This window comes from Lissotriton helveticus, chromosome 10 (assembly GCF_964261635.1).
Source record: "Lissotriton helveticus chromosome 10, aLisHel1.1, whole genome shotgun sequence".
NCBI classification, from domain to species: domain Eukaryota; kingdom Metazoa; phylum Chordata; class Amphibia; order Caudata; family Salamandridae; genus Lissotriton; species Lissotriton helveticus.
The window spans coordinates 870,083,487-870,098,972 of NC_136071.1; the positions used below are offsets into that span (position 1 = coordinate 870,083,487).

General features: G+C 39.4%; 1 protein-coding gene across 1 annotated transcript in view; it reads right to left on the bottom strand.

Annotated features, from left to right (window-relative positions):
• DNAH11 (dynein axonemal heavy chain 11) overlaps nucleotides 1-15,486 on the bottom strand; it is a 3,642,058-nt gene that overhangs the window by 3,475,594 nt on the left and 150,978 nt on the right. The window contains exon 2 of the mRNA XM_078663510.1: nucleotides 267-410. Coding sequence (XP_078519636.1) covers nucleotides 267-410 — 144 coding nt within the window. The remainder of the gene's footprint in view (nucleotides 1-266; nucleotides 411-15,486) is intronic.

A 15,486-nucleotide genomic window follows, 5' to 3' on the forward strand; every position in this document is an offset into this window, starting at 1 on the left:
ATTTGGGGGGAGGTGTGAAATTATATTAATTGTTGTGAACAAAAATTTGTTTTAATGCTGCTAATCCCTCATCAGCTCAACTTATTAGAAATGTTGTTGAGAGTCATCATATTACACATGGACTGTCCCTTAATCTTTGTTGAGACAATGCACATTTTCTTTTGACCACATGAAAACAAACTCAAAATAACTTTAACATTCTTCATTGACAACTCACCATGCCAGCCCAACTTTACAATAAAGAGCAAACAGAACACAGTTAATACCTCTTCAAGGAAAGTAGTCATATGTTCAATTGGTCCTTCAGAAACCTCTCCAAATACCAGCTCCTTTCCAATGTTATCCTTTCCAATCGGAGCTTTAGCCTTCTTCATTACATAGACTGTTTTACCTTTTATGTCAGTTGGAACCTGGGTCAAATAAATGAAGAAAACGCATTACAATTTATAGAAATATTTTAAGCACAAATTGTCACACCAACCAATTGTAATCTAAAACTTCAATACAACTGCTTCAAATTAGATAAGCCAGCTGTTAGAACAGGTTAGGGGGCCACTGGGCAAGGATGGGTTGCCGAATCCAAACAGTGGTGTTTGCGGTCTTTAAAAAATCCTGACCCAGGCCAGGCTGCTACTCTTGACTGTAATGGGAGTGAGGGAAGTAATCCTAGAGTTACTCAGGGAGGTTGTGTGGAGCTATTGAGTCAGAACTCAATAACTCACAAAGTAACTCTTAACAATTAGACTGTCCAAAATGTAACTTGTTTAAGCGCAAGAGAAACACAGTAACAAAAAAACAAGTCAGGATGGTTGTGTAATCACTAACAGGTAGGGAAATTACTAGCAATTACTGGAATTGGGCAGGAATATAAAGGTCTGTGACCATGTAGTTTCTCCTTAAAATCTTGTGCCAAACATTGTGCAACAAATGCTATTACTGTACCCCAAGGCGATACAAAAGGGGATGATGGATGGAGCCTTTGAACAAATTAAACACTCACCCCCAGTCAACTGATCTGGGTTTAATCCATCACCATTCTTTAGTTCACTCAGCCACCCCAGTTCAGACATGGCTATATGCAAATCAGTCTGACCCTGTGCCTCATGGGAACAGTCCAGCCCGAACTGCCAAGACATGTCTTCCCTGGACTAGAAACAAGCATCCTGGGACCGGTTTCGGATTCATAATCCTCATCAGCCAGGCTATCTTGAATCCAGTGGCCAAGTGAACAAGGGACTCACGTCTGAGCATACCCTGCCACACTTAGGGCGAACAAAGCGATACAAAAGGGGATGATGGACGGAGCCTTTGAACAAATCAAACACTCACCCCCAGTCAACTGATCTGGGTTTAATCCATCACCATTCTTTAGTTCACTCAGCCACCCCAGTTCAGACATGGCTATATGCAAATCAGTCTGACCCTGTGCCTCATGGGAACAGTCCAGCCCGAACCGCCAAGCCATGTCTTCCCTGGACCAGAAACAAGCATCCTGGGACCGGTTTTGGATTCATAATCCTCATCAGCCAGGCTATCTTGAATCCAGTGGCCAAGTGAACAAGGGACTCACGTCTGAGCATACCCTGCCACACTAAGGGCGAACAAAGCAATACAAAAGGGGATGATGGACGGAGCCTTTGAACAAATCAAACACTCACCCCCAGTCAACTGATCTGGGTTTAATCCATCACCATTCTTTAGTTCACTCAGCCACCCCAGTTCAGACATGGCTATATGCAAATCAGTCTGACCCTGTGCCTCATGGGAACAGTCCAGCCCGAACTGCCAAGCCATGCCTTCCCTGGACCGGAAACAAGCTTCCCTAAAATGGCCCATACACATTCACCATCTCTGATGGGCTGGGGTCAATTTATTTCGTTCTTCACTCATTTCTTTTATAAATCTCCCAGGACATCTGTTTAACCCCTTCAGCGCTAATGACAAGGGTAACTCGTCATGGAGTTTCCATTGATTTCAATGGAAAGTCAATGGGAATCAACAAATAGGCTTAGCAGCCAAGTGGTTAAATAACTAATCCTGACATCAACTTTTCTTCTACTTTGTCGATGGACCAATTAGATGAATTGTTGATGGTAATGATAATACTAAGGAACCAACCATTTGTCAAAAATTAATTACAGACTCTCAGTGAGGTAATGAGTTTTTTTTTTAATCTCAGAATTCAAGGTAAATGCTCATCTGCATCAGGTCACAATTGCAAACATCAAATCTCACGACCAGAGAAATAATGCAATTTATACGGACTCATTCTGCAACGACATTATGCAAAGAAGGAGTGGATAGAGTAAGAGAAAAAAGATTTAGAAAAATATTGATGCTAAACCAATATTACCCAACGGAGGTATAGATGAAGAGTCAACCGGTTCATCTAAAATAATGCATATCAATATATTGTTGACGGAGTGGACAGGTTGAGAGACAAAGGGTTAAGAGACAAGTACATTAATGCTGAGAGTCTGAGAACGACATAGGCTAGATACAAACCTATCGGTCTGTAGGGGAAAAAAACCACCCCCTAGACCCAGGAGATGATGGAGGTTCCCCAAAAAGTAATCAGGAAATGCAAGAATTTAGTCAGAAACAGGACTGGATAGGAGCAGCTAGGCCTCTCTGCAAACCAATGGACAGTGACGCATCTCCCCTCTTCTCTCCTGTCAGCCTAAGCTTCACTGACAAGCCCCTAAAGGTACCCTAATTATAGTTTAAATTGACATGTTCATCCCTCAAATGTTGCATTTTACTTTCTAACTCGCACAGGGATTGGTGGGCTGGGGAGAGGACGTTGTCACACCATCATGACTTTTCATTTATTCAACAAGCTTTTTGTGTACAACCGTTCCCATGGTCCAACTTATTCACATGTTTCCCACATCAGTTACAAATTGTATATTTAGTTATTTGTGAATCGAAGTCTTTTGCTGTGGACATCTCTGGTCCCACGCTTAAGGACAGCAGTTGACTGGCGACGGCCACACTGCCCTTCACTCCTTTATGTCATCTGCGACGCACAGCACATCCTTTTCGCCTCATCACAGAAAGAACTTGTTCCTAACAAGTCCCCTCTCCCACCATAGCTAAGTTAAATAAGATGGTGTCCTCATCGAGTACACTAAAGTAAATAGAAATGAACATTTATTAATTATGGATAGTGAAACCATCACTGTTTACCTCCCCCATTCACTACTTCCCGTTAATGTTACCTAACATAAGCCTAGTGTGAAATGCGGCTTAATCATTATTTTTAAAGCAGAAATGTGACATGCAAATACTGATGCACCTGTGGCCTATTCATGCTTTTTTTTTGTTTCTTCAAAAGCAGAGTTATTTCAATACTGTGCGATTACGTGTTAATTCAGGCATGCGCAAAGCAGTTCCCCTGCGTTTATGCAGGTGCACGTTAGGTTCACTACGTCTACTGATGGTTAGTACATATTATGGGGGTACTTGACTCGAGCAGGTTTCATTTTTGCGAAACCCTGCTCCATCAATTCCCCCCTCTGCTGGCTTTTAGAAGCCATCATAAAATACCTACCATACCGAGTCCCATCTTTCTTCAATTTTTAAAACTCCGTATTCTTTTCTATTTTTATGGCACCCACATCTAAATATTTCATTAAGTCATCGTATTCTCCTTTCATCTCTTCTAATTCTATCTCTTCTCTTTTTCTCTTTCTTGCTCTTCTTTTATTCTTTAATTCTGTCATTTCTTTTCTTTCTCCTCACTACTTACAACATTTATATGTTGTTATTATTACTAATGCTATTATTACTATTAAGACTATTGCCATTATTATGTTCCCTAATAGTCTACTTCCCAAGTTAGAAAAACAATAACTTATTGAGGAGAAACTCTTACCAAGTTTCTCCAAACAACCTAAATGTCCAGTTGAGTCAAATCTGTATGTAATTTTGTAATATTCTTTTTATATCCTTCAATTCCTTTCCTTTTATCTTGGATATAAGTGCAGCAATGTTAGTCTTTCAACATTCCACAATGGGGAGAAACTACACCCACCTACGCACTTCGCGTAGCCCTACTACGCGCCGCCTGCCCCCCTCCCCTACATACCTAATTTTTGTAAATGCTGAAATAAAAGTAAATAAAAGGCACTTACCTTGTCCGCTGCGTCCCGGGGCTCCCTTTGCTAGTTCGCGCCGCAGTCGCCGCCATCTTAAATAGCAATGCGAATGCGCGGCCTCCCGCGCATGCGCATTGTTATCCAAGACGGCAGCGAGAACGGGCAGAGGGAGCCCCGGGACGCAGCGGACAAGGTAAGTGCCTTTTATTTACTTTTATTTCAGCATTTACAAAAATTAGGTATGTAGGGGAGGGCGGGAGGGAGGCGGGTAGCGGGCAACTTCGCTATGCCTTGCCTGCTACGCCTACTTTGTAAAGGGCGAAGTAGGCAACACTACGCCCACTCCGTGGGCGTAGCGTAGTCCTTCGCCCAGGGTTAGTCTGGTGGCCAACACTATAGCCAACGGTCTACAACTCCTCACAGAGGGAGTCAGAACATGGGTTACCTAAAAGCCCACAACGACCAAACAAGCAAGAGAGAGAAAAAAGTGACTAATAGTGAGATCCAAAAACAACTAAATGGATTTCCATCAATGTATTGCTTTGATCAATATTCTCATTTGGTCATCCATCTATCGGGATGGTATGTCTCTTGATCAACGAGACTTATTACCCTCCCAATGAAGATCAGCTGGATTGGATCAGACCCGTAATCACTGAAGATAGAGAATATATTGCTTAATAACAATACATCCTACTTTAACTGCGCCTCCCCCTAGTCTCAGGATCTGTCAGAGGCAACGACGGACAGAGCGGGCCTCCTATTCCTGAGCTTGGTCCAGGTGAGGTGAGGTCCAGTCCCCTGTCAAGCTGGATGACAGGTGCATCCCTTGATGTGGAGGAGCAGTTGAAGTAGGTTGTATTGTTATCAACCTCCTACTCTTATTCTTATCTGTAATCTCTTTATATATAAGTTTTCACTGTATATTAGCACAAACTTGGTTTTTTCAGTAGCAAAGTTATAGAGCAGTGGCCCTGAAGAAAGGCAAGGGATTTGGTTCCCTAGAGGCTGCAACATGTTAGCCTTTTTTAATTTGCAGTTATTTGTTTAGACTGCTTCTTGCACTGTTCTGTTTTTAATTAGGGGGCGAGTCGGTTTCCCAATAAAATGTTTTCCTGTTCTTCACCTCATCACCCTATTTAAATCAACACTTTTTTGTGTTTTGCACTGCACCGAATTCTCTTGTGATCGGTTATTAAGAAATATATTCTCTGTCTTCAGTGATTATGGGTATGATCCAATCCAGCTGATCTTCATTGGGAGGGAAATAAGTCTCGTTGATCAAGAGACATACTATCCCTGTAGATGGATGACCAAATGAGAATATTGATAACAGCGATAAATTGATGGGAATCCATTTAGTTGTTTTTGTATCTCACTATTAGTCACTTTTTGCTCTCTTTTGCTTGTTTGGTCATTGTGGGCTTTTAGGTAACCCATGTTCTGACTCCCTCTCTGAGGAGTTGTAGACCGTTGGCTATAGTGTTGGCCACTAGACCCCCGGTTCTTTTTGTGTTTTACATTCATTGGGGATGTGAATCTGGGCTAGGTCTTTAAATTTCCCTATGACCCTCTCTCTCTTGTTGGTATAGTTGGTCAACCACTGTGGACAATTTTTGAATTTTGTGTGAATTCAGACCGACTCCAACTGAGGGTATCGGTGTACCAAAAATATCACCTATTATTTCTGAGAAACTTGCTCTTTTGTTACGTGTTAGTACTTGCTTAATTTTGTCCAGTTTATTTTGGTCCATATGGTACACTTTAGGAAAAACTATAGCAAAATAACTTCCCCACCAATGTACAGGCAATCTATAACAAGCCAACCTCCAGTAATTTGGATGGTATGCTCACATTCACTAGAACCAATGAAGTAGTTATTATAGTTAGTCTTAGTTCTAAGCAGACAAATCTTTCCTTTCTGTGACCAGTCCAGTGACATCGCAGCGTATTTTTCGCCCTTTTCTTAATTTCCTTCACTAAAGTCCCATTGTGGTATTCGGGACTTTTGTTCAGTAGCTTTTTTTTGGAAACGTTCTCTTCTATTTTCTACCATCTCTACGAATACTTTCTCTTGAACCCTTAAACTACATGTTAAATTATTCTTATAAGCATATTCTATATCTAACGTTTTAGTAATATGGAAAGATTCTCCCTTATACAATGCATTCTTGCCACTTAACACTTTGTTTAATTCTTTAATAACAGGAATTTCTGAAAATACTAAGTCTATGTTGGAGTAGTGGTACTCAAGTTTCGCCGTTACATATAATAGGCTGGTAAGTATACTACACGACACACCAAAGGTTAATGGAAGGTGGTGATATGTCACCCCTTCAGAAACAGATGAAGGTAATTGCATGCACACATAACAATCACTTACATTCATAGTTTCAACATACTCATAGCGTAACTTAATAAAAACATTTAACGAGAAATCACTAATTGATTTATCATGATGGAGAATGCTTCCATCCAAGGGTACTATTTTAGTAATTGGAGTTTCATTAGTGACATCATTCATTTCATTTTTTATGTCATCAGAATTATTTCTTTTGTCAGTAACCATTAGAATAGGTATAAGAACAGTTAATAGTATCCACATAAATGTTAATAACAACACACTACATAAGCAAGCTTTAGTACACCTACGTTTAAAACTACGATTTGGAATTTCAGTCCCTTCTGCTTCAGCCAATTTCTCTGTATAAAACAAAAATGTAAAAATCTATCTATGCCTCTAAATTTCTAAAAATGAAGGAAAAATAGTAGTGTAATCCTACACTTCAAGGCTTTCTTTTTTACCCCCTTTCTTTTTATTCTTTTTATTTTGTCTGCTTTGAATTTTTATTTCATTTAAATCACCAAGGTTGACCCTTGATTTGTCACAGTTCTTTAAGTAGGTCTTAGTTTGTTTTCATTAACTTGCTCAGTGTCAGAGTTTTCTTTTCCTCCTCTTGGACCCGATCTTTCAATTTCTTCCAGTTTCACATAGGTCCACTCAGGTGCTCTATATTTTCTACTTGGAATTCTTACTCTTCTTGTTTTCCACACCAATTCTTTCCTGTACTCTGCTTGATCTGTTTGACTTGAGACCTCATTACTTTGTTCTGGCCTCTTTCTTAACCTTATCTTCACAAAAGTGTATTTTAGTCTTTTCACTCCACTCAACCAATGATCACCTTTCCTTGCTTTCTTTGCTTTGACCTCGTATTCACCTTCTACATCTGGTTCACATGTTCTTTATTTGCCCTTTTTTCTGGCTGACTTTCTTTTTGACTTTCAGTTTCTTCTTTTTTCTCTGTTTCTATAATAACTTCTCTTTTAACTGTGAACTCACTTTTTTCTGGTTTGAACACAGTTTCACCTGGAAGTTCACTTTCTTCTGGATCATCAGTGAACTCTCTTTCTTTTGGTTCATCAACAGTTTCACCTGTTTCAGGTTCTGTTGGAAGTTCATTTTCTTCTGGATCGTTAGAGAATTCACTTTCTTTTTTCCAAGGACAGTCTTCGAAACCCTAGAATCTCTCGTTCACTCTACTTGACTTGTGCTTGGCTGTTCACCATCCATTGGTTTGTTAGAATCCGTCACTCTAGATTCATCAGCTTTACACACTTCAGCCACTGAACTTTGTTTTTGATTCACCGTTTGTGGCTCTTTCGGTCTTTCAGTTGGATCTAGGGTTCGTTTGGTGTGACTCGCGTGAATCAAATTTGGCAAGCGAGCACACTTCACTGCTGTTGTTGTCACCAGGATGATTTGGTAAGGTCGGTGCCAACTGGGATCTAAACACAATGTTCTTACGTGTTTCTTGAAGTAGACCCACTCACCAGGACTCAGATCATGAGCTTAATTTCAATGTATTGTTGTTACTTCTTCTCCAGCCTGGTGAGACACAGAATGTACCAGTTCTGCTAATCCTCTGCAATAGTCAAGCACCAGATCATCAGATATACCTATTAGTTTGTTCGCTGGTACATATATAGTTTGTTCGCTGTCTCATAGCTCTTCCCATGAGGATTTCATGGGAACTCAAGCCCAGTCTTTTTGTCAGGGATGCTTCTCAGACTCATCAGCACAAGGGGTAAAGCCTCAGGCCACTTTATTGATGTGGATGCACACACTTTCCCTAACCTGGATTTTATAGTGCCGTTCATTACTCAACTACTCCAGATGCTTCAGGCCGATAGGCACAATGCAGCTTCTGTTCAATTTTAAATGCTGGACAAATCAGCTGAATTATCTTATTATCAAAATAAGTTCCTCTATCTGTCGCCAAAGTTACTGGAATTCCAAATGTAGGGATCAGTTTTCTCAACAGAAGTTTGGCTACTGTGAGGCTGTCATTTCTTCTCATGGGGTAGGCTTCCACCCAGCGAGAAAACAAGAAAACAATGACTAAGACATATTTCAGCCCATTGCAAGGGGGAAGCTCGATAAAATCGAGCTGGAGTAGGGTAAATGGACCTCCTGCTCTCCCAATTCATCCCCAACTTACAACTGTCTTTCTACCTGGATTTCGCTGCTGATATATGATGTACCTTTGACAAAGGTACTCTGCAATGACCCTGAACTTTGGATTATACCATGTCTGCTTAAAGAATCTGATCATTGCGTCTCTTCCAATACGTGCATGTCCTTGGTACACCCTGGCCATGTGAGAAAGCAAAGAGTCTGGTAAAACTGGTCTTTCATCCTGATAAACCCATAGTTCATCATCTGCTCTCTTTTTTCTACAGCCTGTACGTTTCCAGATTTCCTTTTCCTCATCACTTGCCTCTTCCTGCATTTGCCTCACCTCATCCCAAGTTTCTAATGTTGTTGTAGCTATAAACATCAGATGGCATTCTGTATTTTCTCTTTCAACTGATCTGTTTATAGCCATTGTATTTTGGGCAACATAACGTGCAATTTGGTCTGTGTATCTATTGCCTTTTGTCACATAATAGTCTCCTGATTGATATGCGGCACATTTGACTACTGCAATTCTTTGGGGCAATTGTAAAGCATCCAATAGCTCTTTCACAAATATACCATTTCATATAGGGGAACCTGAAGAGGTCAGAAATCCCTTTTGCATCCATAGCTGGCCAAAATCGTGCACAATTCCAAATCCATACTGGCTGTCTGTGAATACGGTTGCTTTCAGACTTTTGTCAACTTTACTGTCCTCTATATCTGGCCTTGGTTTAGTACACAACTCTGTCACATCCAGGCAATCGTGACTTGCTTCCTCTTTACTTCCTCACAGCGAGCAATAAAGTTGCCGGATTCACAGTAGCGCACCTGACCCACAGTCACATTTTCAGCACCCAGAATCACTCTTTCATACTTAGTCAGCTGACTAGAAGTGAGATACTGGATTCTAGTGTGAGTCAAAAGAATCTCAACAGAATATGGCACATATACTCTGACAGGAAAACCTATCACAATTGGTTCACGCTGTTCCAGACACATGCAAGTAGCTGCTACTGCTTTCAGACATCCTGGCAATGCTGCAGCCACTGTATCCAGGGTAGCAGAAAAATATGCTACTCGACGTCGTGCCAGTCCATGTTTCTGAGATAGGACTGAGAGTGCGCATCCATCTTTTTCAAAACAGTGCAGTGCAAATTCTTTTGTATAGTCTGGCATTCCTGAGGCAGGTGCTCTACAGAGACTGCTTCTCAGTTTTATGAAAGCATCCATTACTTCATCTTCTAGAACAATCGGATCTTTCACAGCTTTTCGTGTCAACCTCTTTAGAGGTTTTGCAATCAGTGAGAAACCACATATCCACTGCTGTCACTATCCAACCATTCCCAAAAACATTTTCACCTCTTTCTGAGTTTTGGGTGGATTCATCTGTTTGATCAGATGGATTCTTTCTGGGGTTTTCTGACTCCCTTTTATATTTTGTGGTCAAGCTACTGTGCTTCCTGTTTGCAAAATTGTAGTTTTGCTGGGGACAACTTTTGTCCTCCACTTGCTAAATGGGTCATTAGAGCAATGGTGTCTGTTACGGATCACTGACATAATATAGAATGACAAAATATAGACTTACCAAAATATAGTCACCAAAATATAGAATGCCAAAATATCGAATTCCTATCTACAAACAGGTAAGTACAAAAATATCGAATCCTAAATATAGTCTGTGAAAAATATAGTCAGTCAAAATATCGAATTTTTTTAAATGTCTTAAAAGTCATTTAAAATTAATGAAATAATAAATATAATTAACTAAAACATACTTAAAAATACTCAAATAACCTTAAAATTAGGATATAATTAATTTAAGTTATTAATAAAAAATGTACAATATTTTACCGTAGGATAGCAGGAGGGTAACATTTAATATGACCACTCCAGTGAGAGCAACAGTAGGGAAAGTGTTGGATAGCGTAGGGGTAAAAAATACTATTCCCACTCCAGTGAGTGCAACAGTAGGGAAAGCGTTGGATAGCGTAGAGGTAAAAAATACTATTCCCACTCCAGAGAGTGCAACAGTAGGGAAAGCGTTGGATAGCGTAGGGGTAAAAATTACTATTCCCACTCCAGAGAGTGCAACAGTAGGGAAGGCGTTGGATAGCGTAGGGGTAAAAAATACTATTACCACTCCAGTGAGTGCAATAGTAGGGAAAGCGTTGGATAGCGTAAGGGTAAAAATTACTATTCCCACTCCAGAGAGTGCAACAGTAGGGAAAGTGTTGGATAGCGTAAGGGTAACAAATACTATTCCCACTCCAGAGAGTGCAACAGTAGGGAAAGCGTTGGATAGCGTAGGGGTAAAAATTACTTTTCCCACTTCAGAGAGTGCAACAGTAGGGAAAGTGTTGGATAGCGTAGGGGTAAAAAATACTATTCCCACTCCAGTGAGTGCAACAGTAGGGAAAGCGTTGGATAGCATAACGGTAAAAATTACTATTCCCACTCCAGAGAGTGCAACAGTAGGGAAAGCGTTGGATAGCGGGAGGGTAAAAATTACTATTCCAACTCCAGAGCGTGCAACAGTAGGGAAAGCGTTGGATAGCGTAGGGGTAAAAATTACTATTCCCATTCCAGAGAGTGCAACAGTAGGGAAAGCGTTGGATAGCGTAGGGGTAAAAAATACTATTCTCACTCCAGAGACTGCAACAGTAGGGAAAGCGTTGGATAGCGGGAGGGTGAAAATTACTATTTCCACTCCAGTGAGTTTAACAGTAGGGAAAGTAATGATTTAATATATTATTAAAATTTAATTAATTATCAATACCAATAAAACATTAATTGAAATTAATAACCAATTTAATATTATGTAATAATTAATTAGAAATACAACTACATAATAGTTATTTAGTATTAATTACCTATTCATAATTATTTAACAACTAATTAATTTTCAATAACAAAAACTAATTAATAATAAAAATTAATATCAATTAAAAAATTACCAGTAAATTAATTATCAATACACAAAAAGTATTTTTAATAGGTAATTAATTACAATTACATTACTTCCCACCCTATTCCCCTATAAACCCACATCCCACTACAGAAAATACATTAATACAATTATCATAATTATCAAATATTTAATTAATACAAAATAATTACCAATAAATAAAATTAATTGCCAATTAATAGAAATTAATTACCAATTAAAAATTAATTAACAATAAATTTAAAATCAATACCAATAAATGAAAAAAATTATTTACTTAATTACAATTAAATTACTTCCCACCCTATTCCCCTATAAACCCACAACCCGCTACAGAAAATAAATTCACAAAATTAACATAATTAACAATTAATCAATTAATACAAATTAATTGGCAATTAAAAAAATAATAATTACCAATTAAAAAATAACAATAAATTCAAAATGAATACCAATAAATAAATAAAAATATTTAATTAATTACAATTAAATTACTTCCCACCCTATTCCCCTATAAACCCACAACCCGCTACAGAATTAAATTACGCAAAAATTAAATAACATAAAATTCATTACTTAAAATACATTAAACATACATTACAAAAATAATATACACTTTTCACACATATACTAACATACAAAACACTTTAAAAAAATTTATATTATTAAAAAATCGATATATTTAATGCCTATATTGTATACTGCGATATTTTGACGTCTATATTTTGAAAATCGATATTACTTACCTTAAATTCGATATTTTTAACCACTATATTGTGTCCATTCGATATTTTGTCCATTCTATATTTTTACTTCGATATTATGTCCATTCTATATTTTGGAATCGATATTATGACTGTTTACCGTCTGTTACACATGCCTCTCGTGTCTTTGATGCCAACAGTAGGTCATCAATGTACTGAACCAAAACCGAACTTCCTGGCATGACTAAAGTCTCTAGGCATTTTTTCAAGAGCTGATTAAAGATTGAGGGGTTTTTGGTTTACCCTTGAGGGACTCCGCACCATGCCAAAACATGGTAAAGAATCACTGCTGGATTTGGCACCACTGGGCAACAAGGCACTACAATTTTATTTCTTTTGCGTAAATCCTGCACTGTCCGGTACTTCCCACTGGGCTTTTTGATACCTATGATAGGCGAATTTCAAGGACTGCTCATTATTTCCTTTAGTATTCCCTGTTCAATCATTGGTCAATTACTGGAGCAATGCCTGTTCTCACTTCTGGACTCATTTGGTATGGTGGTGTGTTTTGATACACAGCACCATTCTTCACTATTATCTGAATCGGATCTACTTTTGTCATTGAACAAATTTATGTTCTTGTAAAATCCCACACAAAATTAATTTTTCACAGCAAATCTCTTCCCAAGAGATTTACCGGGATTGAATCACATACCACAAACCTATGCATGTCTTCCAATATGAACTTCTATTAGGTTCGTGACTGGAATTCTAATATGCTTATTCAAGACTCCTACACCTTGGATAGCTTCTCCAGAGAGGGTAAAGTTAGGAATTTCTGCTGCTCTCACAGTAGAACGGGTAGCAGCAGTGTTCACTAAGAATGTAATATCATTTTCTTCCTCCTTTCCGTCAACAAATGGACCTTACTGATCTATTGCTAAAGATGCGCCAAGTATGCACTCTTCCTCCCCCCTCAGGGACCGTCATTGAGAGGAGTCTGAGTCATTTCTATTGCATTGCAACCAATACTACTGACCCACACCTTGATTCTTACCAAGCGGGTCTCCTCCGTGACATCCGGTATTCACATTGTACCTTTGCACCTGAGCACTCACATTACTTGAAATGGGAGCTTGTGGCACCTGTAACTGTTACATAACTATCTGCTGCTTCTGCTGTTGTGTTACACCCACCTCATTCTGCATCTGTGGAATTAAAATGTTGATATCCCCAGTTATTCTTTTTAGCAGTTCTACACTCATTCCTCCAATGTCCAAACTTACTGCATGCATGACATGGAAATTTCTTCATAGATTCTTCCTTACTCATGTTTCCCTTTCCTTTACCTCCACTGTAATTCTGCCCATTCTGACTCTGTCCACTTGCTTGATTATTGCTGTTTTCTTGTTGCTCTGCTACCTTCACTTGTACCTACATCATTTTCTCCCTTAACTTTTTTTGTTTACTGTAAATTTCATCACTACAATACTTTGCATATCGTAGGAGTTCATCCACCGTCTTGCTCTGCCAACAGATGAAATGCTGCTGTATCATGTTGTTAATCTCAGGCCTCAATCTGAACACAAAACGATATACAAAATGGCCCATGTCTCCAATATTTTCAAAACCACTATACTGTTTAAATACCTGTAGCATCCATTTGTAATATGCATGTACTGACTCCTTTGGTTCCTGGGTAGTTCAGTCAATCTTAACCCAATCTGTTTCTTTTGGAGTGATCTTTCCCTTTAAGAAAGTGATTACTTGATTATACTTTTTCATTACTTCTTCTTAAAGGGCACCTCTTTTGGCCAATCAATAGTAATCTTACATTTTTTCCATAGATCAGCTGTAACAACAATATCAAATAGACCATCTAAATCTTAACAAAACTCTTAACACCTTTACAAGCCTATCTACCTGTGTCTACCATTCAACCGTTTTTTCTCTCAATCTAGGAAAATCATTTGTAAAAGACAATATATCCTGTCTCGACCATGGAACATGTACATATCCACCACCTGTTGTGATTGCGTGTTAATTCAGGCACGCGCAAAGCAGTTCCCCCGGGTTTATGCGGGTGCACGTTAGGCTCACTACGTCTACTTACTGTTAGTACGTACTATGGGGGTACTTGATTCAAGCAGGTTTCATTTTTGCGAAACCCTGCTCCATCAAGGGTATCCAGGCACCAAGGAGAGACTCCTTTCACAGAGGGAAATGAACAAGTGTGGCCACCTGGACACCACTTTCTTGCCAAACAGAACTAGCTTGCCACAGAAACATCTGCAGATAGAAGAGTGCTCGCAGCTGGACTAAGAAAGTGTTGGGGCCTTTCCAGTGGTGGTCACAGGCTGGCCCAAACAAAAGGAGTTTCACAAACACATGTGAGAGAGGAGTCAATTGGCGGGCAAGAGCAGTCCATCCAGTCTATATTTCAGGAACTCAGGGACATAGCAATGTTGAGTTTGCAAAGGTTACTGAAGAAGATGTACAAATGCTGGGGATCGTCTTCAGCAAACAGCAGAAAGTGGCTGTTGTGGTTCATCCAATTTTGTGCTTTGCACTTCAGGGAAGTGTGCAAGAACTCTCTGGTGTGGATTCTTTCCAGTTGCACTTTATGACAGTAACACCACCAGGCAAGAGAGGAGATAGAAGACATTCTTGAAGCCTAGCTGGGGACAGCCAGGTAGATGAATCTGCTGCGTAAGAGCATGGGGCTAGCCACAAGTCTCCTGCTGGGCTTCACAGTGTAAATGTTACTCAGTTCTTGATCTGTTCTTTTTCTTGGCAGCCTCCGCACTGAGTACATAATGCTGAATTCTCTTGTTTGAGCATTCTTCTCTTGCAGAACCTCTGGCTCAGCTTTTTAACATCATAACATAACGTGTATTTGTAAAGCGCATGTTCACCAAGAAAGGTACCTTGATGCTGAATAATAGATGTTTATTATTACCCGACTCAACTGTACCTATTTTATCGACCTCTTAAGGATGAATGGCTGAGTGGGCTTCATGGATTTGAACCTGTGACCGTAAGGTCAAACACAGGCCCTTACAGTGGATACATTAGTACACTAAGCCACCAGACCCGGTTTCCCTAACAGAACAGGCTCCTCTTCTAAGGAAGGTCCTCAGAAGTGACAGACACCAGGCCTGGGGCAAAGATATTTCTCCACCTTCCTAAAAAGGTTGCCTGGGCACCCATCAGTGAGAAGTCCTGGAATAGCACTTTAGGGTTACAGTTGCCTTATACAATAGACACCGAAAGAGCTTG